At 35.3% G+C, this 20,112-nt stretch overlaps 2 protein-coding genes across 6 annotated transcripts; one reads left to right on the top strand and one right to left on the bottom strand.

The window, feature by feature from the left end:
* Window positions 1–4,550: 4,550 nt before the first annotated feature.
* On the bottom strand, window positions 4,551–8,533 carry LOC122317861. 3 transcript variants are annotated; one of them, XM_043134904.1, is made up of 9 exons: window positions 8,127–8,533; window positions 7,944–8,010; window positions 7,810–7,849; window positions 7,451–7,583; window positions 6,162–6,233; window positions 5,943–6,023; window positions 5,172–5,233; window positions 4,930–5,089; window positions 4,551–4,835 (listed from the first exon to the last, which is right to left on the bottom strand). In XM_043134904.1, exons 1-8 carry the CDS (start codon window positions 8,406–8,408, stop codon window positions 5,023–5,025), a joined length of 804 nt encoding a protein of 267 aa, XP_042990838.1. In that variant the 5' UTR covers window positions 8,409–8,533; the 3' UTR covers window positions 4,551–4,835; window positions 4,930–5,022. The 3 variants fall into 3 exon arrangements, with proteins under 3 accessions (XP_042990838.1, XP_042990839.1, XP_042990840.1); XM_043134905.1 differs by lacking the exon at window positions 6,162–6,233; XM_043134906.1 differs by lacking the exons at window positions 5,943–6,023; window positions 6,162–6,233.
* Window positions 8,534–8,801: 268 nt separating this feature from the next.
* LOC122319184 (CST complex subunit TEN1) lies at window positions 8,802–14,390 on the top strand. Of its 3 annotated transcripts, none has more exons than XM_043137134.1 (5): window positions 8,811–8,957; window positions 9,858–9,934; window positions 10,695–10,838; window positions 13,791–13,944; window positions 14,048–14,390. In XM_043137134.1, exons 3-5 carry the CDS (start codon window positions 10,735–10,737, stop codon window positions 14,159–14,161), a joined length of 372 nt encoding a protein of 123 aa, XP_042993068.1. In that variant the 5' UTR covers window positions 8,811–8,957; window positions 9,858–9,934; window positions 10,695–10,734; the 3' UTR covers window positions 14,162–14,390. The 3 variants fall into 3 exon arrangements, with proteins under 3 accessions (XP_042993067.1, XP_042993068.1, XP_042993069.1); XM_043137135.1 differs by having other exon boundaries at window positions 9,858–9,950; XM_043137133.1 differs by lacking the exon at window positions 9,858–9,934 and having other exon boundaries at window positions 8,802–8,957.
* The last annotated feature ends 5,722 nt before the right edge of the window (window positions 14,391–20,112 follow it).

The raw sequence follows: 20,112 nt of genomic DNA, 5'->3' as shown, positions 1-20,112 counted from the left end.
GCTTACACGAATTGGGTCACCATTGAATGGAAGAAACAACATAGAGAATTAGCGGTACCTAAGACAGGGCCAACCAATATGGAAGGCGTGAAGGGAATTATAGGTCGAGGGGTCGCACTCAAGCTCGTCACCTTCATCCAATTTATCCACACCTATTGCCACACCTTTTTGGGCATCAACGGTATGGAAGACGAAGATCCATCTCCTATGCTCGAGACCTGCACGTGAGAGAGAAGGTTGTGTGAAAAGGTCGCCCAAAAGGCAACTAAAAAAACTAAACGGTTGATTGGGGAACCTAGAAAGAAAGATAGTTGAACCTTGCCCTTTCTCTTGATTTTCTTCATACTTTTGATGATGCGAACCTTTTTTTACCTCTCGAGGTTGATGCAGAGCAGCACTGTTAGGAACCCTAGGTGAGATTGGGGGAGAAATGAAGGGAACTGGAGATGCGAAGAATTGAATGTTGAAGTCATGCAAAGTGTTTAAGTAGGGTTGAACTAACTGTTAGTGACCCGTTTGACTTGATTGATTTCATATAAATATTAAAATGAAAATAATATCTATAAAAAATAACTACAAGTCTAAAATTATAATCCACACGATAAAAATACCAACATTAAAATTTCAACAGTACCAAATATGATAAATACACAAATATAATTTACACATATTGTAATAATATTAAAATTACATCCCAAATTTAATAAACAAAACACACATTATAAACATATTAGTGTTACAAACTCAAATATGATAAACACACAAATCTAAATAAATTTAGAACTTTAAGAAGGAAGTGGAGCGTCCTCCTTGCCCTTGTAGTAGGGGTGTTAAAAAAAACCGGCAAACCGGAAAACCGGCCCGGACCAAACCGGACCGGACCGGTTGTGCCGGTTTTGGAACGGTTCGGTCCGGAACCGGTTTTCATAGATGAAAAACCGGCCGGAACCAGTCCGGTTTCAGTTTCGGTTTCGGTTAGTTTTGGACCGGACCGGACCGATACTATTTATATATTAATATTATATATAATATATTTTATATTATATATAATTTTTAATCACATAAAAAATAATCACATATATACTAATACTAATATTCTAATATAGATTATAGTTAATACTCATACTAATATAGTTATACTAAATCATCAAAACTAACACTAACATATAGCTATACTAATAGTCTAATATTAATACTATTATATTGTCTAATATATTATATAGCTATAACTAATACTAATATATATATACTAATACTAATCGTCTAATATAGGATTATAGCAGATTTTTTTTTTACACTAAATTTCTTATTCTAGTTTTTGTTTTTATAGCAGTTTTTTATATAGCGAATTTTGTTTATATAATAGATTTTTTTTTATAAAGCAGATTTTTTATATCAGAATTTTTTACATAACAGATTTTTTTTTTTTTTATAAACCAGATTTTTGATAGCAGAATTTTTTTACATAGCAGATTTTTTTTTAAAGCAGATTTTTGTAAATGGTAAACATAATTTTTTAAATCAGTTTTTTCTTTTAAACAGAATTTTTATAAAAAATTTGTATTTTATTAAAACCGGAAAACCGGACCAAACCGGACCGGAAACCGGTAAAACCGGAATACCGGTTTAGGAGGAAAATCGGTGCGTAATCGGTTTTGAAAAATGCAAAACCGGTACCTACCGGTTCGGTCCTAGATTTTATACAAAATCGGACCAAACCGGACCGGTTACACCCCTACCTTGTAGTTCTCCAACTCCATTACATCTTTAGTTATCTCATCGAATTTAACTTCTTATTGTGTTAAATGAAAAATTGGTGCTATCATACAAGCGATCACGTGCATGGTAGCACAACAATCCCAAGTGAAGACAATTCCTCGTCAATGTCCTCAACAATCCCCAAACGTAGAACCCAATCCATCTTCTCAGAGAAGTCTAGAGAACATGGCAGCAAACAAATCCAAAACCAAAAATGCTCTAATTCAATTGAGTAGGCTAAATTGAAATATAGAAAACTGGAATTGGCTTAAATCCAGAATTCGGTGGATCTAAATTGTTGTATGCTGGCATTCTGACAATTTTATAGACAATAGTGTGTGCAATATTATTTGTCTGGAATGATAATTTTATTTCAATAAATATGTGAGTAAAATTATAAGTACGGAAATCAAATTTTTAAATTTGTATGTACTGGGCAAAATGCAAATAAAGGCAAAAGGTAGAGCAGATTTTATTTTTATTCCATATATATTTTTAAAAATTATGAGATTCAATATCAGTAAAAAGACATTATTGGCAACCATATGAAAATCCAATATCCAACCCAAAAAAGAATGAAGAATCAGTATCCCAGTAACCAAGATGCTAATTCATAGTAAACCCTAAAAACTAATTCTACCCAAAGTATTCGATTAAACTACCAAATTACCAAAGCAATGATATGGTAACAATAAACTATGGAAAAATTTAATTGTAAACATAAGCGTGCACTTGCACAAATCTAATGTGATTAGTCAAAAAGTATATTTTATTAAAAATAATATAAATTTAAATTTTAAATATGAAAAAATCAGTATTGATATATAGATTAATACGCAACTTTAATTATGAGTAGCAAAAACTCCTAAACCAATAGCAGTACGATTATAGAAAAATTGTTGAAACCTCTTATTAGCTCTGCTACTCGCGATTTCGGTTTCGGTGCCTTTTATCACAGAATCTCTCTCATCATCGCGTACCTATACTGGCCTCGCTGAATGTTGTCTCGGCACTTCTTGTAGATCAACCCAGCCAGTACGACTACCCTAGCCTCTACTACCACTCCGACTACGATCCCAACCTTCTTACCACTACTCATTCCACTGGAAGAGTCTTTAGCTTCGTCTTCACCGATGATTGTTACAGACTCGTGACTCTACTGCGTGGGTGACGAGTTACTGGGTTGAAGAGGGGCGGCGTCACCGTGAGAAGAGGACTGCGATTTTGAGAAAAATAGAAGTCGAGGACTCGACTATTCTGATTTCTGAGGATTTGAGGGGGAAAAAAAAACTATTATCAAATTAGTTGCCGAATATGCAGCATTGTCAAAATAGAATTTTGAATAATAGAATTTGAATTGTAACGATCCTTTTTAATTTGTTAAGATAGTTTGTTACATATCCTTGTAAGAGTAGTGCTATATCCCGAGAACCCACTGAACAAGGCAAAAAAAATATTTGTCGTAAAGAGTGATCGTCTTCCCTTATTTTATGTTGAAGCAAAAGCTAGTGAATCATTTCCTTCTTCACAAAGAGTTTTGAGCAGTATCTCTATCTTATGAGTATTTCCTTTTATTTTATGTTGGATGATGGACTCCTAAAATGTAGGAGATCATTTAGGGTTAGGTATTTATGCTAAGGCAAGAAAGAGATTTTTTATTTTAGGGTATGAGAGATTTTAGGGTGGTTCCTATAATGTAGGGATTTGATATAATAAGTAAGAATAGGATTCCTAAAATGTAGGGATGTGGATATGGTTTCCTAAAATGTAGGAATTGATTATGGAGGCTAGGCTAAAGTTTAGGAAATCCTTATGGAGGCTTAGGAATTTCAGCTAGGGCTTAATAGAAGAAGAAAGCTAGGATTTTATGCATAAGAAGAATAAGAGATCTATGGACTTGGCATGGGGTAGGCGTAATATGTGTTTGTGAGGTAAGAAAGTGGAAGATATGTGTATGGAATGACAAAGGCAATTACTTAGACTAAAGCAATTGGTGGAATGTATAGAAAGCGGATTTGGTCTTAGATAACGAAGGAAGATGAAGATTTTATTTTTGGTATATATGGATATTTTGATAAATCAAATAATAGGAAGAATAAGGCTTAGTATATGTTTGACGTACAAGAAATTGAAAGAAAATAGATGAACAAACTAGAAAATATACATAAGAACAAAGATAGATAATTGAATGGAAAAAAAGGAAATACTCATAAGATAGATAGATAATTCACCACCAATTCACGAATTGCACGGTGATAAAATAAGATAGATTGAATCACTACTTATTCACGAATTGCAAGGTAGTGATCCTCTCCTTAGGATTCTCGAATTGCACCAAGTAACCCAAGTGCCTAAGGCACTGAAAGGGATCTTAAGAACATACTCAAACCGTCCACAACAGAAATATACCAAAAGATTCACCAAAACTCTTTACCACAAATAAAGAAAGCTGACCAGAAATATGTGATTGAAGTCATTGTCATTTGGCACATAAGGAGAGCCACACAACACTTAGATTTTCTGTCAAAGTTGCTCAGTTTTTTTTTTTTTTTCTTTCCCAATAGTTTGCTGCATTGTACATAAATCCCAAGATTCGAATCTAAGTTGCTGTCCATAATCATCATATTATTGCATAGTAAACGAAAGATGCCATTTCCTTTCTAGCTGATACTGCATTTAGAAGCAAATTAGCAAGTTGGTAAAGAAGAGAGACGTTGGGGATTTGAACTTTGTGCTGCACATTAACTTGTTCATGTCCTCGCTAAAAGGAAAGAAAGAAAGGAACACAAGGATGGGATGAAAAAGCTAATAATAAACCATTGTTAAACAAATCGCATTCTAAACCATCCTACCATGATTTTAAAATGTAAAATCTACCAAGGTTGTAAAGTAGCTGCAACCAACTGGGCATGGATACCTGTGATTTTATCAATCATAAACTTGACTCTGACATTAAACAGAACAACAAAAAATAACAGATCTTGCTATGATGATTAACTCGAAAGGCTTCTAATGGCACGGCTGCATTGGCTCAATGTGATCAGTGCTGCATAGATCTCTCTTGTTGTACTCCGAATCTAAGTAGAGAAGGAAGGCAAAAGAAATCATGCTCTTGAAATAGATTCTTTGTAGTTATAACACCCAACTTGATTTACCTCAACAAAGCCTTACCATTTATTATGAATATTATCTAAATATTTGTTAGGACTTGGGAGAGCAGCGAGAGTAGTGAAGAAAGCAACTTCAAGTATGAGCTTAAATAATTTAGTTCAAGCTCCAATTTCGACAGATGCAGTGAACCTTCGCAAGTGAAGCCATATAATCATTAGACCTGATATGGGAATGCTGTATTAGATTTATCTCACTGTATATTAGTATTACTGGGAAATGTTGACATATTCTGGACTCCAAACCTCTGTCCATAAGGAGTTTGGCATGAAGCGAGTACATGAAGCTTGGCTGCATCAGCTTTTTTCTGCACAAACGTAAATTGCTAAACTCTGGTCAAATATCCAAAGATTTTACCTACTTTATACTTGTAAAACAACTGACAGAATGACGTCCATGATTTTATTCCAACGGCAAGAAAAGCAGAAATTATTTGGTCAATCTGGCTTTTCCTTTTTGAAATCTCTTATAAACCAAAAAAAAAAACAAAAACTTGAATAACCAATCTTGTTGGCAAGTAGAAAAGACTTAGGGCTTGATGGTAACATCCTCCTGCTACTGACGATATCTCCAATTTTCTTTTCGTTTTTTTAATAGTTATAAAACAGATATCTCCAATTTCATTATTAGAAGTCTATCATAAACTCATAGTTTCCCCTATAGAGCAAAGAGACAAGAGAGAACACCCAACTAGTGGAACCATAACCCCAAATGCAATCATGAAAACTGGGAATACCCACAAGCTGTATTGACAATCTATACAATTTCCCTACATATCCACTGCAGCACATCGGCGCAGAGATTGCGAGTACTGATTTTCCAAAAGAAGCAGCCAACTTTGTACTTGTAATGCTTCTGGTATACGAAGCATGGTTATGTCACCCTCTAGTGATTTTAATTCTTTGAAGGAGTTTGAAAGAACTCCATCTGATGTGTTTGGACATGTTAATAATTCACCATACAATTAAAGACCAAAGCCCAAACTAGTGAGGAAGGTTTAGAAGCCGAGAACAAACCTCAGATTCATAATAAAGCCCAGCGTACAAAGAAGCATAAAACTTTTCATTCTCCTGGCCATTAGAAAATTCAGCAACAAGCTGTGAATTAAAAGTTATGGTTATCAGTCAGATGAACTCCTTGGAATTGTATACAACCATACAGATCTTAATTGGACAGCCCAGTAAATATTAAAGAAGGGTACTCAGATTTTTCAAGTTATAGGCATTAAATCACACCTTTTCAGGATCCCCACCATTTTTAAACATGTTATAAGCTTCCCGCATGATGGGACGTGGATCTTTGCCAACCTGCATTCAGTTATTACTTGATAAAATGAACTTTATTGATTTTTCCACAGTTCACACCATGAGATCTACAATAAACGAACATAATCATAAACTCCCCTACTTAGGATAGCAGGTCCTTTATCCATGGATGCCAAGTTGTCAGAGTATAGATTAATTAATTAAATTAACTTCTTCATATCAGCTTAAGTTTGTGTCACAGGTGGTGAATTAGCACAAGTAGGCATTGAAGTATATTCTTTAATCATAATATCACTACCACTTTACTCTGTTGCCTTGCAAACCACTTAATCAATTCTGCATAAATGCAAACACAAACATATAATGCATCTTGCAGGAATGAATCAACCCTCAAGTTTAGTTCTGATCAGGTCCCATACTGAGAGGCTCCATAGTGGAAAGCAGCATCTTCCTTTCACCCAAGAGAACTTGTAGACCCAAAGAGAGGGAATGTACGAGACAACACAACTGAGTCAGATGAGTGAAAGCATCTGATGACGAGTGATATGATGTTGGGAGTTCATTTGGGATGATATAAAAGGATAAAAATCAATGGTGGTAATGCTCATAGTGAAAATAAGAGTTTGTGACAATATATAAATACGGCCTGTTCACCTCATTGATAAGATGCATGTCATTGAAAAACACTAAAGAAAACTCTTTCCAACTGTGTACCGTGTTAAAATCTACTATAACAGGGGTTATACTCTGTATTCATGCGTTAAATTTTCTGTAAACCAAATATTTTAATAGCAGATGGTAAGTCCAAAACAGCACAAACTCACACTGGAGTTTGCCATTTCTACTTACTGAGGTATCTCGTTCAGTTCAAGTTAGCATTTTTCAAGTAAATCTTCAACCCCTCCTAGTTAGAGATCTGGGAGGTATTGCGAATTCTAGGCTCTAAGATGTATGGCTACAGTTATAGACACAGAATTTGCTTTTATTGATAGTTTTGCATCACAGTTAAGAATTTTTATGGTTTGAAATTTTGCGGAACAAAATGTTGTTTTGAGTTTATATTACTGTTGCTTGTATTATTGTAAATTATAACTGAAAATTGAGAATATGGAATCTATCGTAGATTTGGGTCATTAGTTGGTTAGAGGGGACTGCCTAATTTGCGTATTTTCTTTTTATCAGTGAATAAATCAGGTATTATGTTCAAGTTTCAATTGAATCCAAGATCATGTTCCTTCTTTAACAATGGACAAACTTACCTCAAGAAATCGTTTCCTTGCTTCACTAATTCCATATAGCTGAACTTCACAAAGAAAGCACCATATGGACTCCTCCGTATCGTTTGGATTCTGTGCAACATCTAACCTGAATTGTTCTGCCCCTTCTTCAAACCTATGGAGAAGAGAAACCCACGTCAGTCTCCTCACAACATTTTGAGCTGTGTTTTATCTCGTTTATTATCATGGGGAAATAAATAAATAAATCGATCACAACAAATTGAGCTGACTTTTCTGCTTGCTCTAAATACCACGACTTAAGTTCAAAACTCTGCTTGTCTTTGCCAAAATTTCCCAGAAAGCAAAAGAAACTGAACCAGCAAAGAATTATTGTTTATTACCTATCAAGATAGTATAACGAGAGCCCCCTTTGCCAAAGATCTGACAAAAACCACCACCAGTTTCATATAATCCAATTCAAGAAGTAATATATTTACATTACAATGACAGGATATCAAGAATCCCTATAACCTACATGCCTTTTGACGAGGATCCAACTCAATTGCCTTGTCGAATTCCACTAAAGAACCCTGAACATCACCCTTGAGAAATAACAAGATGTCCAAATTACACAGACCGAAAACGCTTACAAAATCATATACAAAAAGGAAGTCAGAACTAGTATGTGCAATATAAGATGAAGAAGCATAATACATACCTGCCGAAAGAGCAGCATTCCGCGGCGGATGGCAACACCGGCTTCATGTGCATTGTTACCGCCGGTCAAGGCATCCCAGATTCCAGAAACTGAAGGAAGGAACAATCTTCTGGATAATGTTGGTGGTGGGGTATGGTGGCCGTGAATTCCCGAAGGAATGATGGTGAAGAAGAGTGACTTAGAGTGCGTTTTAAATGGAATAGGAAGTGAGGGTACAGACGGAGTGAAATGTGAAGATGGGGACGCTAAAATGGCAGGTTTAAGGATGCGGGGTATGGCCATCGATGGAAAAGTGGCAACCTTGAAGTTGGCAACTCAGTAGTATGGGAACGAGGGACAGTAAAGAGCAGCAGAGAGAGAGAGATAAGGCGCCCAAGAATCATTTATGGTCAGAATTCCCCAAAGAAAAATTGTTAACCAATAAGCTACTGTTTGTCTATAAAAAATTTTTATTTTAAATATAAAATTTTTATCTAATTGTTATAAATTTTTTAAAACTTGATATAAAATATAATAAATAATTTATTTTTTTTAATTTTTTTAAATTTTAAAATAATAATAATGTTAAAACTCAAAATTTTTATTTAAAAAATACTGAGAAGAACTAATTTTACTAAGAAGTGCCGTTACAAAACGCACCCCGTGGGCCCGCACACCCTTTGTGAAAGGTCTATTTTACCCTCATTTAAACAACAGACTTCCTTTCTCACTTGCCCGCTCACCCAAACGGCTGAAGAGCTATCCCCTTCCTCCCATCTCCTTCCTCCAGAGACTCACCCACAACGAAACAATTCCGTAGCTTTGGTCACGCAACAAAGCTCAGGCATTAAGGTTCCTTCCTCCTTTTCCATTTCTCCCATCTCCTGTCCCTTTAACATTTGTGAACAGTTAGGATATTTCTTTGGTCTGCAATTTTTTTGCCCATTGATGAGAATCGAGATCGTGTTTTTTGGTCTGTGATGACATCGTGATGAAGAATAAAGAGATGAGAAGGATTTTTTTATCAAGTTTTTAGTTTGCTGGTCTGGGTAATGCTGGCACAAGAATTTTTTTTATACTCATGGGTTTTGCTTGGAGAACTGGATTTTTTCTGTGCCGGTCGGTGTTTCGAGAACTTGAGTATTCGAAGTGAATTCTGGTTGATTGATTTTGCTTGGTTTTGTCGATTTGGGTCTTTTGGATTTGTTGATTCTTAGTGCAATTAAAGATCTAGCTTTTACCCCCATTTTCAAGATCACTTGCATTCAAATTTCTTTTAGAATTTTCATCAAAAGGGGGATAGACACTACTTGGACGACAGTGGCCACTTTCCACGCCGGGCAAAGTTTCAGCTTTGGAATTGGTTCTATCAGGCTTGAAGATTCGATCTTTTCACATTCATCTTTGTATCTTCCCCACACAAAAAATAAAAATAAAAATAAAAAATAAATCTCTGTGTTTCTAAAGCCCATATTCAATATTATTTGTCAGCCCAAAAAAAAAAAAAAATCGATAGGGCAAAAATCCAGCATTGCAGAGATCGGAGAGAGGGTCGAAGAACAAGAACTCCATGGAAGAACACTTCTGTTTCGGGAACCTGTTTAGAGAGAGGAACGCAGTTTATTTATTGAGAGTTTTTTTTATTAAGATAATTAGTCCACCTCAGCTGGCGTGCGGTGTCCTTTTGTGTACTTGAGATTTTAGTATCTGGGTTTTGGGTTCTGTTAATTTTGCATCCTTGTCTATTTGCAGCATTTCATATTGTTTTGAGTTGGGTGGTTGGTTTGAGAAAAAGATTGGCGCTTTATGAGTAGGCCATTGTCTGATGTGTAAGTTCAGAAGATGGTATTCACTTCACGCTAACTACATGATGCTTTGGTTTTTCTAATTCTATGTGCACCTGTTTCTGAGTTTCCTACTTCTTGTTTTTTTTTTTTTTTTTTTTTTTTGTTGTATTGTTCTTATGGACCATTTCGTTTGAGATGATTTGTTTTGAGCACAGTTTGCATGCGGTTTGGGATGTACTATTGTTTGGCTTGGTTTTAACTGAGAGAAAAAAATTATCTGGTTTTGTCTAAAGCTTTCTTTGATTGCTGAGAGAGATTGAGGGGCGAATGAAAGTGACATTTTGAACCTTTCTTGTTTTCGACAAACAAAGATAGAAAGAAAAGAATAAATAGAACTCCTATTAGGTACCTTGTTTTATAGTGCACAAATCGGGAGAGATTATTTCTGGCAGGCCATTCTATTCTATAATTATCCACTAGATTTATTGGAGTTGCGAAAATAGATATCTTTCACATCTACAACTGCTTGATTCTTCTAAGAGTTTCATCTTCTGGACAATATATTAGCTTTTTTTTTCCCGCAAATGAACCTTAATTTAATTTTACAGAGCTTCTCCCCGAGTTTTGAATGAACCATGATATAACTTCTAACATGTGATATTGGAATTACCATGTCTACCTAACTTTTTCTCGATTGGGTATCTTTCCCAAAAGCAGCCTTCAGACAATGATGTTTATAACTCTCCTGTAAGTTTTGGTGTGTGTAATGGTGATCATTTATAATATATCTATCAACCCGCAGGGAGGATCCAAAATGCTTTTTTAACTAAAGGGTTGGCTTGATGGCATCATCTGCAATAAAATCGGGCACATTAGTGTCACTACAAGATATATACCTGTCTTCTCCCTTCTTCAAGCAAGGGGCATCACTTAGAGTTACTGGAAAGTAAGACCTCTGCCCTTCCAGCCTAATTAATTGTTATATATGTCGTGCGCATGAATGCTTATATCCACCTTCCTCTTGTATGTTTTTTTTTTTTTTTTGAAGTATTATAAACATTATTGAGCTTATCCTTCTGAGACTTTGTCGAGCTTCCAAATCCTGAATACTATCAGGATTTAAGGCTTACAAACTTTAAAACATGATGTTCTTCTATTTTTATGTTTACTGAAATTGAGAGATGATGGTAGCCTGCTGAAGGATGTTTTCAATAATTGTTGAGGGAACTTGTGCATCGATATAGGAGGTCTTTAACAATGGTTATGGGGGTTGGGCAGAGTGATTATAGGAGAAAAGGGGAGATAAACTGGAGTGGTGATAGAGATTTTGGAGGTATGTTGATAGGGGCACTGGAGGAAGTGGTGATGATGTTGATGATGCTGGCAATGGTATAGTTGTTGGCGTAAGAAGCATAGAGACGGTGGACATGAGGTGGGATAAGACTTGGGAGAAGTAGCCAAAGATATTTTGTTGAGACAAACATAGTGACAGTGGACTTCATAGTTATTGCATAATTATAGTTGGATGGTGGTGAAGAATGATGATGGTAATGGGAGAGGTATTAATTATGGGGGCATCATGGTAAATGAGGTGGTGATGTTGATAGAGGTGAAAGTTATATAAGTTGCTATAGGAGTCAACTAAAAGGTTGCATTGATTGCAAAGGATTAGGCCAGAACCAGGATTTTGAAATTTAGACATTTTGTCTGTTATTTGAAGAGGAAAAAATGGGATCCAGCTTCCATAACTGGGTGGCACTGCAACCCAAGGATGAGAAGTATGATTAAGGCTAGCTTGTTGTTGTTTTGGTATGCTTGTGGGCATTTGGCTCTAAACAGTTGCCTAGCTCTCTCTCTCTCTCTCTCTCTCTCTCTCTCTCTCTCTCTCTCTCTCTCTCTCTCTCTCTCTCTCTCTCTCTCTCTCTCTCTCTCTCTCTCTCTTCATATGGTCAGGAAGTAGACTCATGAACCATGTGAAGAGTGAGTTCGATGGAGCCACTCGGCGTGAAGAGGTTCTGCAACGTGGTCCATATTTCATGAGCAGAGTTACACTCGAGAACTTGTGCAAGAACATTTCGGACAATGAAGAGTTAAGTGCCGAAATGATCAATTGATCAAGTTGAGACCATTTTAGGTACTCGGGGTTGGGGCTGTCATCAACCATGGGAGGGGGCACAACAGATGAGCCGTCCACATGATGAAACAGACGATTTCCCTTGAGAAAAGGCACAATCTGAGCCTTCCACAAGAGATAATTATCAATTGTAAGCTTTATAGTAATAAAATGACTAGCCGAATTGAGAAGGGAAGTGTTGACTGTGGAGGTGGAAGTTGGGGTGGAAGTTTCAGAAGAGATGGAAGAATCCATCTGGGTTGGATCTGTAAAATGTGATGGAGGTCACTGAGCTCTTGATACCATGATAAAAGTAGGAAGAGCAGTGTAGACAAGGTGTTTGCTGAAATGCCTCAAAGGGCTTTCTTACTATTCCGAAATTCTTCTCTTTCATTTCTATCATCCTATTTACATCATTTGTACTACTCAATACATAACAACCTATTCTCTATCATTGTGACACGTGTACCACAGATTCTCATTCTGTTTTGACAGGGGTATCCTCACATTTTATTCTAGAGTTTTCTTGGCCCATGCCGTGGGATCCTGCTTTGCCTTTGGTGCAATCTGTTGCATTCTTGCCTGATGGTGCAGTTGCCTGCATTAACAAGTGCTGTTTCAAGCTTCCTGAGAATTGGGCCAGGACCCTTCTGTTAGACCATGAAAAGTATTGGCCTCCCGTAGTTATACAGTATATGTAAATCAGGCAAGGGATTAGGTTGGATATATATCAAAAGACTGCTGATCTGGAAAGTTTTGTTGTAGGGGCCTAGTATCTCGGGGAAAATTGCTTCCCAATCAGCATCTAGCTGGAGGGGGAACAAGAGGGTTTTTTTAAAGCAAATTGATTCCCCTAGGGAATTTCAAAATAGGCTCTCTCAAGGCATTTCTTGCTTGGATCTTGATCAAAATGGGCTTTCTTTGGGCAATATTCAAGATCTGATTGGGTTGAAACCTTTTTGATGTTTTTTGATACACTTATCACTTGTATGAAAGAAGAGGGGTGGGTAATATTTGCAATCTTCTTACAACTTCTTGTTCTAGACTTCTAGTTTTTGGCAGCAACAGAGCAATAGAGTTGAAAGCCTGCAAGTAGTTATTTGGTTCTCTTGGGGACTGATGGTCTGCTTCGTGTAATTTACAGTTTCTTTCCATTTTGGTTTGGATTTGTCATTTGTAATATTATATTACTATTTTACATGGATGGAATGTTTTGTCATCATCATTACTATTTTAATTTTGGTTGTCTAAAATTATGCTTTGGTATTTGTAGAACTATCCAGTGGTATATATAGTTAACTAGGATAAACCAATAGCCCATACTGTTATGTCCACCTGATTATTTTAATTATGATCGCAAACACCTTAGTACAGGTAGCTCATCATCTTTAGATCTTATTCCTCGATAGATCTTGTTCTAAAGTCTCCTTTCGCATTGGATGTCCTGGTCACTAATATTATTTGCAGCTCTGATCATTAAATATTTAAATATGAAAATATCAATTACAGATTTATTGGCATGGTTGCATTAGCGGTTATGAACTCGTTACCACCCAATCAGTTTGCTTTCTGACTGAGAAATATCTGTGTGCCAACAAATTATGGGTTTCTTCCATCTCCATGTGCCTACATATAAGGGTTCTTCCATGTGCTTTATGCCATTATATTGTCTGTGCTGGTGTTTGGCTGGATGATTGCAGTTTTCATATTTTATTTGCTTCATTGTTAATTGCTTGTTTAAATAATCCCATGTCATTGGAGGGCTTATATTTTGTTCCCAAACAGACTACAAGAGTATTCTGTTGAGACAGCTGTTGCAATAGTTGTTGATGGAAATGCCAACCTGAAGATCAACACACAGCACCTAAGGGACCTGAGCTTTCGAGTCGGTTCCTTCTACCAATTCATTGGTGAACTCCTTATCCAACATGATAATGAGGTAGGATGCTGGCAACATCAGTTGAAGCTTATTGTTTCTCTCTCACACGCACAGAGAATACAGATATCAAGATTGTTAAATCTAGCTGGCTGTTTCATTTCAGGCTATATTGCAAGCACGTGTGGGTAGAAATGTAGATGGCATTGATCTAAATCTCTATCATCAGTCTCTGCAGCTGCTAAGAAAGTTTCAAGCTGATCACTTGAGTACGACCTAATCCAGGTTCTGGTGTTAAAAAGATGATACAACTGGTGATTTCACCAAGAAAAGTCTCCCTGTAAACTTACTAGAACTCATGCACTCTTATCAAAAGTTGGATTGTCTTTTGGTGTTTAAATACCGTGATTTGGATGTTATGTTTTTTAAGGAATATCTAGATGTTAATTTCCCTTGCACATCTTTATCAATGTTAATAAAAATTAGTGCTAGAGTACGGATTTGCTCTCTGTACTTTGTAATTGAACTTTTATTCGTTGTAGTTTTAGACCCACAATTGAATTTAGAAAGTGTTTTATCTTATCTCATCTTATTATTATAACTTTTTTAAATTTTCATATAAAATATAATAAATAATTAACTTTTTCAAATCTCAATTCAATTTTTTTAAATTTTAAAATAATAATAATATTAACAATTAATATTCTAATAATATTTTATTCAACTCTCATTTTTTATTTAAAATCAGAATTCAAACAAGCCATAAAAACAATCAAATTGGCACGTTAGAAATCCGTTAGTGGATTGTTAGAAGCGTCACGTCAACAGAAACCACGCTATTGTAAATAAGTTTTTTATTTTTAAAAAAAAAAAAAAAACTTTTAAATGATATAAAAAGCAAGAAATTACCTAGAAAGTCAAGAAGTATTTTTTAAAAAAGTATTGGAAACAAAATAACATAATAAACAGAAAAGGTAAAACTTGAAATACAAAATAAAAACAAAAGTTCAAAACCCAAAAAAAAACAATAAATTAAAAACTTAAAATACAATTTTTTTCAATAAACTTAAAATATAAGTAAATAATAGAAAATGTTTTTATAAGTAAACAAAAAATATATTCTAAAATATTGGATAATAAATAACAAGAAAATAGGGTGGTAGATGGTAGGGTGGTCACAAAACATTGTGCCTACCTCAATGTTTATTTCTCCCTAGTTTTCTTCAATTTTTTATTTATCTAAATTTAAAGATTTTAAATTAGAGAGAAATAAATTCATAAAATAGATTGTACACTTATTAAATTTTCCGATGGTATTAAATATTTAATCAATTTTATACCATATATTTATCTTTCTTCTATTTAAAATCTTTAAATTTAAATACGAATTTGAAGAATTAATCTATTACTTAGAACATATATAAAGAAAAAAAAAGTCAATTTGAAGGCAGCCTAGAGAGATTAATTCAATAAAACCATAAAATTAGAAAGAATATGAAAATTAGTTAATTTTCGGTTAATTTTTGTTCTTAAAAAAATTAATAAATTTAACTCATCTCATAAAACTGATTTAACAAAAAAAAATTATTTATTACTTATAAATAAATCTAAAATCTTATTTACAGATAATATAAAAATTATTCCCCAATACTTATCGAAGATAATGGTATCATACATCATTGTTGTCCACGCATTCTGTCCGAGACGTCCATGTCCAGTGCACCATCCCAACATTATTTTTTTTACGTGGCAGCCTTTGATTTGCCCAAATTACGAACGTTAGGTTAATGGACCCTACCTCCATGCCCCCATGCATTCGCTGTCTACCTTCGCACCGATCACCCACCTTCTGTCCCCATATCTCCTACATCTGCTACTTGGTTTAGGATATTAATGCCTTTTAGTATCAATATATCATGAAATGTTTGACTAGTTTTGCTTGCACTTTAGTGTGTAGAGAAGATCCGCCCATCCCCAAAGTTTGAATGCACGGCATTCTTAAGTTTTATGTTGAAAAATCTGATTTGTTTAGTCCCAAAGTTGTTTAATAATCAAGAGTTCTTGTAAAAAGTAATGTTAGATATAATCATGAGTTATATAAGCGTCGTGCACTTTTTTTCAAAAATTATATTTTTTTTGTAGATCTTATATTTACTCTTTTTAAAAAAAAAAAAAAAATAGTGCACAACTCTTTTAAAGACCCAATTATTAATCCAACTGCCCTAAAACTATTGGATACTACTTTGGTTAAACCTTTAACTTTCAGGATCATAACATTTTATCACATTTCTAAATCTGACGTCCACGATAACCCACTCTATCGACACCAACTCAATGGTAGTCATTTCCCTTTAGACAGCTTCACTCATCTATCAATATTCAATGACTTAACATTATATCCATACAAAGTACTAACGTCCTCTTCATAACTTGAACCCATGACATAGGTCCTACTCTGATATCAATTGTTAAAGACCCAACCATTAATCCAAATGCTTTAGAACTGTTAGATACTAATTTGGTTAAACCTTTAACTTTCAAGATTATAACATTTTATCACGCTTCAGAATCTAACGTCCACGACAGCCCACTCTATTGGCACTATCCTGGTGGCAGCCATTTCCCTTTTAGCGGCTTCACTCATCTATCAGTATTCAATAACTTAACACTATATCCATACATAGTATCAACGTCCCCTTTGTGACTTGAACCCGTGACATAGGTCCTACTCTGATACTAATTGTTAAAAACTCAACCATTGATCCAAATGCCTTAGAACTATTGAATACTAATTTGGTTAAACCTTTGACCTTCGGGATTATAATAAACACTTACATATTTTATAATTGTAAATCCTTTACTTCTAGTAAGGTCTGGAAAAGGTAGCTTCCTTTTGAAGGTTCGTGCTTTCATCCCACCTTTTGTTCCTTACGTTTTTTGGAGTGTAGCATGTGAGGAGTTTGAAGTTGTAGATGAAGCATAGAGAAGTTGGGAAATTTATCCTAGAGCACAAGTTTTCTTTAGTGGGAATGGTTGAGACGAAGATCAGAGAATTTTAGGCCAATGAGGGTAGTACTTGAGTAGCAAGTGGACTAGGAAACTCATCCTATATGGCTATAATAGGATTGCAACAATAGCTAATGGCTCAAATTACCATCCAATTGAATGAAACTTTTTTCTTCCAATTGGCCGATTTAATTGAATGTTTGAAGGTAATTAAGGGACCACCAAGACAGAAGAGGGGTATCACTTTGTAGCCCCAAAACCTTTGCCCAATGGAGATAAATGTTACCGACCGTAATATAATTCATGACTTTCTAGAGTTGGATCCTCCGGCACAGACCATCCATGATGTTAATGGTTGGGATTGGGACCACCTCATCACCACATTTCTTCTACCATTGTTGTGGCGATCCATATTGAAGCCACATATTAACGACAAGTTTCAAATATACAAGTCTCATTCAAATTTTTTATAAAAAAGTAGACTATGTAAAATTAAAAAGTAGACTATGTAAAATTAATTAATTTTTTTACATTTTTTTATTATAGGAACGACTTTTTTATAAAAGACATAAACAAGATTTGTAAACTTAGCACTTATATATATATATATATATATTTATCATTATTCATTTTAGGATTGTGGCATGTTATTATTATTTTTTGTTCATCTCAATGAAAAATATCTAATAAAGTATTCCCAAAAGACATATATATTTAATAATTTAATTAATTACATGACATTAATCATTTGATGTAAAGTTCATAGCCGTGACTTTTGCTAAAATAATTATTCTCCACCAACCAATCATTCGTTCATATTATATTATACAATGGATCTATAAAAAAAAATTGTTAGAAAGCATAGTAAAAAGTACATCAAACTCAGCTTATAAAGATGCTCCACAAGTTTTTCTAAATCGACAAATCTCAAGAATTTTCACTAGGTGGTAAAGTGTACTACGTAGTATAAAACTAGAGTAACACTTAACAAATCTACAGCCTAAATACTATTTTAAGAGAGAACAAGAGAGAGAGATTTTCACTATTCTAAATTACCAAGGACCAAAAGAGGGGGCTATATATAGCCCCCCTACACGACTGGCATTAAAAACCAGCCTTAAATTGCCATTTAATTGACAGAAATGTCCTTCCATTTAACATCTCACACTCGCACACAGTGGACATGACCTCAGGTCAGCATCTCTCTAATGTTCTCAATCTTATTCATACAAGTAAATAGGTCATGCGACCACTAAGCACATCTGTAAAAAAGTGGGAGTACATACACTAAATATTTTCCATAGAAGACTAGCACAGTAACATCCCTAAAGTGTCTGGCTATGTCATGGACTCATTCAATCACATCAGTTCAAGCATTTTCGAAACCCTCTTGAGTTTCAGAAAACTCAGAACAATGCTTGACTACCTCTAAAACATTTCAATATGTTCACAACCTTAGTCGCTACTAATATGTAGCGTCATAGTTTGACGTCAGCAAACACTATCGAAGATGCGATATCGAAGAATCTTCCCTTTGCACTCATATCATTCAACTTTGGTGAAACCACTTTCCCAGCAATGCCTCTTTAGACCGTATTGATAATGGTCATAGACAACATGCCAAAGTAGCAGATATCATAACCTCCATCTTGTGACATAGTCAATAGTAAAGGACACTTAAAAATGAGACTCACATAGTGAGAAAGAGGGGAACCATTTACTCACTCACTCATTTGGTCGAATAAGCACATGTAGTATGAAACACATGCTACGGTGGATTTCTCTTTCTCAAAGAACATATGTCTATATTAACACCGTACAGATCTTAGTCTAGCTGCTCCTTAAGCGTCAAACCCGAGTTCCTCTATTTGGTCGCCTCCAAGACATTAAAGAGGATCTCACATCTGGCTAACCACAGGCTACATAAGTTGTGGGGTAACCCATGCATAGTCCTCTCATTGGACCTCATCTTAGCTCCCACTAAAACGACATATCTTTGTGTCAACTAACTTATCCATTTGGATAAATATCTAAGAACACAATGTCTCATCTCTACTCGCTTCTCAAGCGCTAGAGGCGATCGCTCGTGTGAGTGAGCCGATCTAAGCCTGTTGACATATCTTGTGTGTGAATTAGAAAACAAATACGATAAAGACAATAACTGAATCATATTGTATTAATATCCCAAAGAAAGGTTACATCTCAGTGTCATCTGAAACACAAAATACATTTACAGTCTACGTAGTCCTAGATTCCTAATATGAGCCTCAAAGACATCTCTTGCTATGGGCTTCGTTAAGGGATCAGTAACCATGCGACTTGTAGAAAGGTGTTTCAGAACCACTTCCTTTTGCGCTACCATGTCTCTAATGTAGTGATATCTGATATCTATGTGTTTGGTTCTTCCATGGTACTTAGAGTCCTTAGCATATGCGAGAGCAGCCATGCTATCACAGAATATTGTCACTGGGTCTGAAATATCTATGCCAATGTCTACATTCTTGAGGAATCTCCATAACCAAACAGCTTCTTGAACTGCTGTAAAACAAGCTATGTATTCTGCTTCCATGGTAGATAAAGCTATACAGGGTTGTTTCTTGTTGCTCCATGTAATGACACCATTGATGAGCAGAAAAGCATACCAGTGGTTGATTTACGCTCATCTAGGTCACTGCCCCAGTCGGCATTGCTGTAACCTTTTAGCTACAAATCTGAACCTTGATAGCACAGCACATGGTCTGCAGTTCCCTTGAGATATCGCATAATCCTCTTGACTGCTTTCCAGTGAACCAGTCTAGGGTTAGATTGGAATCTACTCACTAAGCCAACTGCATAGCATATGTGACGCCGGACAGAATAGCGATTATCCTACAGGCTAGTTCCAACGGATGATTCACAGGAGAAAAATCGCCCAAAACCAGAGAAAAAAGTCTCTAGGGTTTAACTGAATATTATCAAATCAAGCAATAATCAAAATCAGTCCACAAGCCAGACTGTTATAGCCAAAAATCGTGTTTATCCAAATTTTGTCAAAAATAGCAAAATCTCAAAAATCACTCCAAATTGAAATTCGAAATAAAATAAGCAATATGCAAAAAATCCAGCCCAAATCGGGTTTAAAATGATTTCTAACTGACAAGTGAAATATTAGCATAAATAGTCAAAAATAACTAAAATTAGTGATTCAGATGAGAAAACAGCAGAATTTGAGGTAAAAAAAAAAAA

Source organism: Carya illinoinensis, chromosome 8, assembly GCF_018687715.1.
Source record: "Carya illinoinensis cultivar Pawnee chromosome 8, C.illinoinensisPawnee_v1, whole genome shotgun sequence".
In the NCBI taxonomy this organism is placed as follows: domain Eukaryota; kingdom Viridiplantae; phylum Streptophyta; class Magnoliopsida; order Fagales; family Juglandaceae; genus Carya; species Carya illinoinensis.
The sequence above is the reverse complement of the archived record's forward strand: the minus strand, read 5'-3'. Positions and strand labels throughout refer to the sequence as shown.

Coding starts and splice junctions, on each gene's coding strand:
- LOC122317861 (XM_043134904.1), bottom strand. CDS start 8,408: ATGGCCATACCCCGCATCCTTAAACCTGCCATTTTAGCGTCCCCATCT. Junction 7,584..7,809: donor TCGTTATACTATCTTGATAG/GTAATAAACAAT, acceptor TCTTCTCCATAG/GTTTGAAGAAGGGGCAGAAC. Junction 6,024..6,161: donor ATGGTGGGGATCCTGAAAAG/GTGTGATTTAAT, acceptor TTTAATTCACAG/CTTGTTGCTGAATTTTCTAA.
- LOC122319184 (XM_043137133.1), top strand. CDS start 10,735: ATGGCATCATCTGCAATAAAATCGGGCACATTAGTGTCACTACAAGAT. Junction 10,839..13,790: donor TCACTTAGAGTTACTGGAAA/GTAAGACCTCTG, acceptor GTTCCCAAACAG/ACTACAAGAGTATTCTGTTG. Junction 13,945..14,047: donor TTATCCAACATGATAATGAG/GTAGGATGCTGG, acceptor GTTTCATTTCAG/GCTATATTGCAAGCACGTGT.